The 10,699-nt window shown below is 43.9% G+C and overlaps 1 protein-coding gene across 1 annotated transcript; it reads right to left on the reverse strand.

Annotated features, from left to right (window-relative positions):
• Positions 1–3,213: 3,213 nt before the first annotated feature.
• On the reverse strand, positions 3,214–4,164 carry LOC134341584 (probable G-protein coupled receptor 139). Its single transcript, XM_063039440.1, has one exon. The coding sequence runs from the start codon at positions 4,162–4,164 to the stop codon at positions 3,214–3,216; it is 951 nt and encodes a 316-aa protein (XP_062895510.1).
• Between the last annotated feature and the right edge of the window lie 6,535 nt (positions 4,165–10,699).

Consider the following 10,699-nt stretch of genomic DNA (forward strand, 5'->3'; position numbering starts at 1 on the left):
GATTCTGCCATGTTCCGCCAGACTGAAATTTATTAACGTTGCTACACTCTTTACGAAGGGACGAAGGCAAAAGAATGGGAATTTTAGGACAGTTAGTTGGAGTCTATTATTCATAATGAGATTGCGAGGTACTTGGAGAGTGATGATAAAATAAGTCAAAGTCAGCATGGCTTGTCTGAGTGGAAATCTGAACTATTTCGTTACGAAACTTACAAACAGGGCGGGCAGAGGAGACGCATTGGATTTTACTTGGATTTTCAGAAGCCATTTGATAAGGTGTCACCCATGAGGCTGCTTAACAAAATACAATCCTATGGTGTTACAGGAAAGATACTGGAATGGATAGAAGAATGGCTGAGAGGCAGGAGGCAGCGAGTGGGACAAAAGGGGCCTTTTCCGGTTGACGGCTACTGACGAGTGGTGGTCTTCAAGGGTATGAATTCGACAGGTGGCTTTTCTCATTGTTAATCGATGGTTTCGATAATGGAGTTTATACTTTGTCGCACATTTTGCAGATGATGGGAAAATTAATGGAATGGTAGGTAGTGCTGAGGAAGCAATCCGATTGCAACAGGACGTGGGCAGATTGGAAGAAAGGTCAAGAATGGCAGACAGAAAACAACGTTGGGAAATAAACATACCGCACTTGCTTAAAATATACAATTGTGTGGACTATTATCTGAACAGGAAGCAGGTTCAAAGATCAGTGGTACAGGGAGACTTTGCAGTCCTCGTGCGAGAATCACATTAATTTGTGATTAAGTCTGTGGTGAAGAAGGCAAATGGAATGTTGGCATTTATTTCCTCCTCAGACGGCGGCAGCTAAATACATCACACTTCCAGGAATGGCAGGTGTGCAATAGTCCTACCCCCCACCCCACACCCCATCCATATGTTATTAATTTTGGACGCATTCCTGAGATTTTACAGTTTATTTTATGGATATATTCTTTGTCATGCTGCAGAACGTTGAGCTGCTAAAGTGTGTTTCATTGCTCCACAACAATGACAATAAAGATATTCTTCTTCTTCTTCTTCTTCTTGTTCTTCTTCTTCCTCTCCTTCTTCTTTTTCTTCTTCTTCTTCTTCTTCTTCTTCTTCTTCTTCTTCTTCTTCTTCTTCTTCTTCTTCTTCTTCTTCTTCCTCTTCTTCTTCTTCTTCTTCTTCTTCTTCTTCTTCTTCTTCTTCTTCTTCTTCTTCTTCTTCTTCTTCTTCTTCTTCTTCTTCTTCTTCTTCTTCTTCTTCTTCTTCTTCTTCTTCTTCTTCTTCTTCTTCTTCTTCTTCTTCTTCTTCTTCTTCTATTTCAAGGGAGTTATATACAGAAGCAAGCAGATAATGAAGCGCCTTTGTAAGACACGAGTCGGGCCGTACTTTGAATATTTTAAAATAATCTTGTTCCATATCCTAGAAAGGATGTGTTGTCATTGGACAATGTCCAGAGGAGGATTCGGGAATGAGAGGTTTATCGTGTGAGGGTCGTTTGGCGATTTTAGGGCTGAAAGCACTGAAATTTATACGAATGCAGGAGGATCTCGTTGAAGCCGACAGGATGTTGGAAGGACTGGATAGGGTGGATGTGGAGAGAATGTTTCCTATGTTGGGGGTATACAGCACTAGAGGATAAAACCTCAATAATGAGGCGCGACCCTTCAGAAAAGACTGCTGCGCAGTCCAAAACCCTGCCGATAGTTAGGGCGGAAACCGATCGCTCTCTGATCGTTCTGGCTATCAAAGAATATGGCGTGAAGGAAGGATTATGTGGTTGAGTGGGATCGATCTCAGATATGATAGAATGGCGGAGCAGGCTCGACATCCCAGTGGCCTATTTCTGCTCTTATGTGTCATGTTTTTATGGGCTATCTAAATATTTTATAGGCCTGTCCCTTTGTTACTGTTGTTTTACTTTTTCCTGACTCCTTTACATTCAGGACATACTGAAACCCTTCCGCAAATTACCTGCTGGCAGGACTATTGACGAGAACAGTCTGCTAGACGGTAGTTTCCTGCCGCTGAGCCAGTGTATTCCTCTCACGATGGAACCCGCGGCCACGATTTACTTCAAGCACTGATCTTCCCATTGTGCTGTGTTCTTTCCCGGTGTTACATCAATGCTCACTCCATCAACAGGGTCAACGGAGAGTTCCGAACTCTCCAGTTTTCTGTCAGTCGGGTAAATCAACATATGGTCATTTCAAAGTAAAACTCGTTTTATTATCAAACTATGATACGTCGTCAAATACTACGCTGAGGTTAATTTTTACTGGCATGCAGAGTACAACAGAGAAATGCAACTGAAGCGTTGAAGAAATATTGAATATCTGAGGGAATGCAAATAACCAACGTGCAATAGATGACAAACTGAGCAATGAAGACATAAATAAATTAATGAATAAAGAATGAATGAATAGATAGATACGAAGAAGGTTGATGAATAAATAAGTAAATTAGCACCGAGAAATTTGCAGATCTCTTGAAAGTGAGTCCTTAGCATGTCTGTCTCATCTTCCTTTCAAGGCCACTAATCCTTGACCTCTGCCACCACACAAGGAAGTGAATCGCATGCACTCTCTGTTTAAGGGTCTTGCCCGTTAATGCTTATTTGAAATTACTACCTGCAAGTACCCCGTCACTTTGTGCAGGGTCCTGAATCCGAGAGTTCCTTTAATTCCCAGAAGGCACCGCGATGAAAATTGTTGCTTCGGAAGAACAAACGGCGATTGAATGAGTGGTTTTTCCAGTGCGTGGTAATGATTTTTTTTTTCGAGCTGGCAGACATATCTTCAAGGATTAAAGATCCGAGCGGAGATCTCGGTCAGTTCTTGGTAACTTACCTGCCTGAAACAAGAAATCGCAGGGACTCTTTGAACCAAAGGGCCCTTTCTTTCGTCGGAGGAAAGAGATGGAGCTATACTGGGGTCATTAGAGCCTCATTAAGGCTGCATGAGACCCGCAGGGACAACGTCGTATTGCGATTGTGATGTCCAAGAATGGCAGAATCACCCACTTGGTGGAACTCAGAGAGGCATTATAGGGAACTGGTGAAGATGGTAAACTGGAAGGAGCTCTGTGGAAATCAGATTGCGGACACCTCCCCTGTCGTTTTAGTGCATCAAGGTGTGACGGGCAAAAGATAGCCACAGCCGTTCAGACTCCCTGTGGAAGAGGACATGCCAGTAAAGAAATGGTATATTTTGGGCAGGTATTCGAGAAAGGTCACTGAGGATTAATGCGGTCCAGACAACGCCGAGTGCACTTTGCCATGAGACAAAAGGGCGATTTCACCGTCTCCTTCAGCTGCACCCTGAACCTGGCCTGGACCACGGCGTAAAGGGCCGTGTTGGAGCAGCAGCTGAGGAGCTGCAGCATGTAGCCTAGTTCCCGCAGAGAATCCGGGGGAATCGAGTAAAAATAAAGATGGAAGCTCTCCCATACGGAACACACCGTCAACAGCGCCCATAGCAGGATGAAATTCCCCGACAGCACCAGCAGTAACTGGAGGGATTGCTTGCGGTTCTTCATCTCCGGGTCGGCGGGCGTCTCGCCATCGCCCGAACCACGGAGTCTCCTCCGGGCTCGGCTGGCCACTAGGACGTGCCTAATGGTTAAACTGTTCAACAGGAGAATCAGAACAAAGGGTAATATTGGGGTGAGGAGGAAATGAATCAGTAGAAATATTGCCAGCTGGAGTTCGGAAAATAAACGGTTAAAAGTCAAACACAACACGGTCGTAATTTTTGTCGAATAGAACCGATTGAGCATAAAGTACCAGAATATATTTTTTACGCAGCTCAGCACAGTCACTGTCCCCAGAACCAGAGCCGCCGATCTCCCGGTACAGTATTTTCGTTTCAGCTTCTGAAAACAAATGGCCAGAAATCGATCAAAGGTGAAAGTTACTGTGAACCAGACAGAACAGTCCGTGACGCCGTACAACACGACGGCGTGGATATTACACACGGGAACACGAGCTGACCAGTAGAAAACCTTTATTGGCATGTAAGTCATCGGAATCTTGTTCAATATCACATCGAAGAGAACGACGAGCTGATCCGCTGCTACCATGGCAACCAGGTACCTTGTGACGCCTTCGGAGAGACCGCACTTTCCCCGCGACAGGATGACGATTGTCACCACGTTCACTGTGCGGAGGGAAATAAAGACCATTGACACACATTTGGATGGAAACATTCTCTGATAACAATTATTTTAATCCACAGCACTTCCGAGAGCAGAGATGAACATGGAATTAATGTATCTGCTGAGGAGATTATCGGGAGCAGTTATTAAATCAGCGGTGATTATAATGTAGTCATGGTCATACTTTATTGATCCCGGGGGAAATTGCTTTTCGTTACAGTTGCACCATAAATAATAAATAGTAATAAAACCATAAATAGTTAAATAGTAATATGTAATTTATGCCAGTAAATAATGAAATAAGTCTAGGACCAGCATATTGGCTCAGGGTGTGTGACCCTCGAAGGGAGAAGTTGTAAAGTTTGATGGCCACAGGCAGGAATGACTTCCTATGACGTTCTGTGCTGCATCTCGGTGGAATGAGTCTCTGGCTGAATGTACTCCTGTGCCCACCCAGTCCATTATGTAGTGGATGGAAGACATTGTCCAAGATGGCATGCAACTTAGACAGCATCCTGTTTTCAGACACCACCGTGAGAGAGTCCAGTTCCATCCCCACAACATCACTGGCCTGCTGAAATTCAGCGGAATGAGGGGAATCTCATTGATTATGAGGCTATAAGGCTAGAACTTGCGGGTGTGAATTCCGATGATGTTTTTGCAGGGAAATGTACTATGGACATTGAATGGCTTAGATATCGTGGACGTGCAGAGGGTTGCTTCTGTCGTGGGGGAGTCGACAACCTGAAGACGAGGCTTCACAATAGAAAGACATCCCTTTAAAACGGAGATGGGCAGTAGCTTCTTCAGACCGAGACAGGTGAGTGTGTGGAATCCATCGCCGCAGAGGCTGTGGGAGGCAGGTCATTGGAACCATTGGTAGAGGGGAGAGATGGGCTTTTGATTCATCGGGTCGTCGATGGCTACGGGATGGGCGCCAGAATCTGGTTGAGAGCGATAACGAATCAGTTACGATTGAATGGCGGAGAAGGCTCGGTGCTCGAATGACCGAATTTAGCTCCCGAGCCTTGTGGGCAAAGCAGTCATAGCAACCGATGGCTGGAATGTATTCTGAGCTTTGGCGCCAGAAGAACGAGTTGCAAAGGGAAGTGTTGAGAGAATAATGAACTAATTTAGGTACCAAGTATCACCGTGACAGAAATTCAACTCCCCTCAACTGTCTACACAAGGGAAAACGAGAACATTAGAAACTAGTAATAGGAACAGGAACAGTCCGTCTGTTCGATCTGGCATGATCTGACAATGAAGATGATCACGGTTGATCTAACCATGGTCTCCTCGGCTCAGACCTACTTTTTCCTCATAGCCATTAATTCCTCTGCTATGCAAAAAACTATGGCAGCCAGTCTTAAATATATTTATTGAGGTTGCCTGCACTGCTTCATTGAGCAGAGAATTCCACAGATTCACCCCCCTCTGAGAGAAGAAGTTCCTTCCTAATCACAGTCCTAAATTTACTCCGCAGTATCCTCAGGGTATGTCCCGTAGTTCCAGTCTCACTTACCACTGGAGACAACTTTCCTGCCACTATCTTATCTATCCATTCCATAATTTTATATGTTTCTGGAATATTTCTCTCATTCTTCTGAGTTCCAGCTAGTACGATCCCAGTCGACTCGATTTCCATTCATAGTCCAACCACCTCATCTCTGGAATCAACTGGAGGTCCGCCTGCACAGTCAGTTTATCCATCTTCAAGTCGGGAGACTGGAACAGCACAGGACTCCAAATTCCGCCTCACCAGTACCTTGTGCAGTTGCCACATAACCTCCGTAAACATCGTATTTGTATTCTTAATAGCCTGCTGCACCTGCAAACTAACCTTCTGTGATTCAAGCACAAGCACTCCAAAGTCCCTCCGCAGAGCAGCATACCGCAATCGTTTAACACTTAATTAATAATCTTTCTTACATTTGCCTTTCCAAGATGATACAGTTACCAAACTTTCACTCCGTCGGACAGACGCTGGTACATTCGCTGAATATACTAATATCCTACTGCATGCCGTCAGTTTCTTCTGCATTCTTCGTGTCGGCGATAGATCACGGCAGTGTTGATGCCCACGTGACGTTTTGCTTGTTTAACTGGGGAGACGTTGGAGCTACTTATTCATTCATTGAATTCCGTTCATACCATATACTTCCATCATATTTAATCTGCCAGAATGAATGGCCTCACACTTATCGGTGTTGAACTCCATCTGCCTCTTCTTACCGCAGTTTTGCATCCCTTCAACACTATCCAAAACACCCCAATTTTGGGTGATCAGCAAATTTACTGACCCATCGCTGCACTTCTTTCCCCAGGTCATTTATAAAAATGACGAAGAGTACGGGTTCCAGAATAAATGTCTGAGGCATACCCCTGGTCAACACCCTCAATGCAGAATATGACCGTCTGCAACAACACTTTGCCTTCTGTGGGCAAGGCATTTCTGGATATACATAGCAATGTCGCTTTGGATCACATTCCTGATTACTTTCACCATAAGCATTGCATGGGTTACCTTATCAAATACACTCAGTGGATCTTTGCTGAAACGTTACCGGTTGGAACCACCTGCCTTTCAATTGGCGAGTCGTAAGAAGACAGGGATGAAAGAGAAGCTGACTTATATTTTTCGACGTTAATCATGAGGAACAGACGAGACACTTACCAGGAAGAGCTGCAATGGCGAGTACAGGATAGTAAACCAGTCTGAATGTCATAAGCGCATAAAAGATACGTGAGTCCAACGTTAGCCTTGCATAATTTTCAACAAGATATGAATACGCCCAGAAATTATTCTGCTCAACTCCAGGAGCTTTCCGCGATATATTTCGCAGATTATGATCCATGGCTGGGACAGTCAGATTCCTGTTCCCGATCCAGCCTCTGTCTTCTCTCTGTCTGCAGCCGCTGGTCTCCGACAGCGTAGACTGGCGGCTCTCACTGAAACTGTCGTTGTGAGGTATACCGTACATATTAATAGACCAGGCAACCAGCAGCCACACCTCCGCGGTGACGTCGACAATCCCCACGGAAACTCCCTTAATTAGGATCTATGGAATGATAGGTGCAGTTAACCCTTTATTTGCAGACAATAATTATTGCATAGATTGTTGTAACATATTTTGGATGTTGTAGCAGAGTTTTGGTGGGGTGGGGGGAAGGAGCGCACTGAAGAATCACCTGACAGTGTTCAGTCAAAGTGTTCGGGTCTCAAGCACTTGATTTGCCTCTGTGCCTCAGAAGGGAAGTGGACGTTGTGCGGTGTCTCTCTGTGTGTGAGGTGAGGGGTGGATGGTGCGGCAGGGTGGAAGTCTGGGTGTTGTGATAGGATATTCGTCAGTGGTGCTGACAGCTGGTTCTGTCGGCGACAACGTAATGGATATCTCGGATTGAGTCCTCAGTATTCTTAACTGGGAGTGTGAAAAGCTGGAAATGGTGGCCCATTGAGCTACCAATAACAAGGGTACGACGAGTGACGAAGTTCTGCACTGCCAGTTCCAGGAGTTAAGAGCTAAGTTAAGAGTCAGGACCTCCAGGATTTACTGCCCATGCTACGTGCCTGTGAGGCGGAAACTAGGAAGATTATACAGATTAATAGGTTGCGAGAGATTCGCTTTTGTATCTCATTCCTCTGGAAATGGATGCTAACATTGCATTTGGCTTCTTCGCATTTCTACAAATTTTCCTGCAGGGAGTTTTCCCAAAAGGCTCTGCACCTCTGCTTGTTTCAATATTCTCCCCATTGTTGAAATAGTCCAGGCCAATTCAGGGAGTGTACAGTTTATTGCATGGCGAAGGAGTTGCTTTTATATTCCAGTCCTCTGAAAATGAATTCGAGCATTGCATTTGTCTCCCTCGCTACTGACTCAATCTGCAGACTGTCTGGTAGCTCTGCAACTCTGCTTTTTGAATTCATATGATATTCCCATTTACGAAATAGTTCACGCCTTTATTGCCTCTGCCAAAGAGCAAGTCTGGGCACTTCCCTACAAAATATTCCTTCATAATTCTTTGCCTCTTCTCCAGTCCGTCTAATTCTTTCTGTAAGCACCGTGCTTCCTCAACTCTACCTGTCTTTCCAGCTACCATCGCATGGGTCTGAAACCCTGTTACAAATCCATAAAATCCTTCATCCAAATCATTGACGGACGACACGATAAGAAGGGGTCCCAACACGGATTGCTGCGGAACTCCACTGACTACCGCTGTCCAATCAGAAAATGACCTACGCCGTAATGTTTATGGGCATCTCCAGAAGGCCACAATATTGAACACCAACAAGATAGTCTGAACGTTCCCGGCAAATGAGAAATGAGCGTGCTTGGCTATGTCCGGACATCAGGTTTCACCAGCTGCTGAGAAACTGAAAAGACAGAACGACTTACTATAAATACAAGAGTCAGATGGCAACGAACTATATAACTACCGAGCAGTAATTATAGGTGGGCCAATCCATAATAACCGTCCGGATATAGTAACACAGGATAGACAAAGAACAACAGCTTATTCAATGGATAAAGCCGTTGCATTCACACTAAACATACATAAATCAATGCTTGAAAGACACAGCAATCTGCTGAATTCACCCTTACATACTGTTCATATTCTGTACCTTCACAGTATGGTCCGAGTCAAGATTGACCCGGCCGAAAAATCCCCTCATAACCAGTTCCTGTACCAACCTTTGAAACATAGATCTTTTTTACAATGTACAGATACACGATTGGACATGAATAAATGGGTGATTAATCCTTAATTAATGTTTTAGGGGGCAAGCAGAGTGTAGTTTACAGAAAAAAAATCGTTTATGTAGACAAAGCATCTACTATCACAACATCTTGTTCTATTTTACCTAAGACATGAAAGCATAATAGCCATTGTGATTTAAATATATTTGTTGAAACTGAAAATGGAAAGAACATTCTGGAACTTTGGGGTTTATTATACAGCTATTTATAGCCATTACTACCATCAAACTCTGTTCTCACTGCTATATCATAAAATATCCTCATAACGGATATGTAATTATAATTATAATTGTATTATGTAATTATTAATTCAACAATATTCAGCACAACCAGCAACCGAGAAATGTATGCGCTGTCCATGTCCGTACCAGCTGCTGAGAAACAGAAAAGACACAACGATTTAATATCAATACAAGGGTTAGATTTCTACAAATTACATGCCAATTGGTCAGTTACTACAGATGTGAAAATCCTTAATAACTGTCGGGATAAAATAACACAGGGTAGACAAAGAACAACAATTTATTTAATAGATACAGTCATTCGGAACATATTAAATGTTCCGCACGAGGACTCCCAATTTTCTTTGCACCGCAGTCAGGTCTCCCCGATTAGCAAATCGTCTGCACATTTAATTCTACTACCAACGTGCATGACCATGCATTATCCAACATTGTATTTCACTTTACAATTTCGTGCCAATTCTACTAACCTGTCTAAGGTACTCTGCAAACGACGTCTTTCCTCAACAGTACCTGCCCCTACACCAATATTCGTACCGTCTCCAAAATTCGCAGAAAAAAAAGCGGTTCCATCATCTATATCATTGAGATAGAGCACATAAAGGTGGTCCCTGCACCAACACCTGTGGAACACCGTTTGTCACTGTCAACCAACCAGCAACGGATCATTTTATTCCCACTCGCTGCCTCCGACCATTCACCCAATGCTCCTCGTATTTCTTGCAACAATAAGGACTCTTAATTTGTTAAGCAGCATCATGCGAGGCACCTTGTCAAAGTTCTTTTGCGAGTCCAAACACACAACGTCTGCTGCACCCCCCTTATCGATCTACATGGATCCTCCTCAACGAAATCCAGCAGGTCAGTCAGGATTTTATCACAATTTCTGAAATATGTATGTCCCTTCGGCCTGATGATATCTGAGTAGGATACCGAGCGAGACAGCAGAGGGACGGGCTGACTTTGTCCTCTCTTGTCCTCATCGTTAACAATTGAATCCAATATCTTCCCAACCACTAAGGTCAGGCTATCTGATATATAATTCCCGTTCTGCTACCTTCCTCCTTTCCTAAAGAATCTCCTGGCAGTTGCAATCTTTCAGTACTCTGAGTGTGCCAGAGTCCAATGGTTTGCAGAAAGATCATTAAAAATGCCCCAGCATCTCCATCGCTCATTCTTTTTCCAACCCAAAGGTGTAGTTGATCTGGCCCGGGTGACTTATGTACCCTGAGGTCTTTCAGGTGATTGAGCACCTCTCTATTGTAACAGTAAGTGAAGCCACCTCTCTTCCTTCACACACGACAACATCAGGCAAACTGCTGGCGTCTTCCACAGTGAAGACTGATGTTACATACTCATATAGTTCATCTGCCGTCTAATTGTTCCCCGTTGTTTTTTCTCTTGCCTCATTTTCTTGCGGTCCTATATCCCCTTTCATTCCTCATTTAATTTTATATACTTGAAAATGCTGTGACTATCCACTTAGAATTTTTTTGTCATCTTGCTTCGAATTTCATCTTTTCCTTCCAATGAATCGTTCAGTTGCTCTCCGTATGTTTA

Source organism: Mobula hypostoma, unplaced genomic scaffold (genome assembly GCF_963921235.1).
Source record: "Mobula hypostoma unplaced genomic scaffold, sMobHyp1.1 scaffold_36, whole genome shotgun sequence".
Lineage (NCBI taxonomy): Eukaryota > Metazoa > Chordata > Chondrichthyes > Myliobatiformes > Myliobatidae > Mobula > Mobula hypostoma.

Coding starts and splice junctions, on each gene's coding strand:
- LOC134341584 (XM_063039440.1), bottom strand. CDS start 4,164: ATGGTCTTTATTTCCCTCCGCACAGTGAACGTGGTGACAATCGTCATC.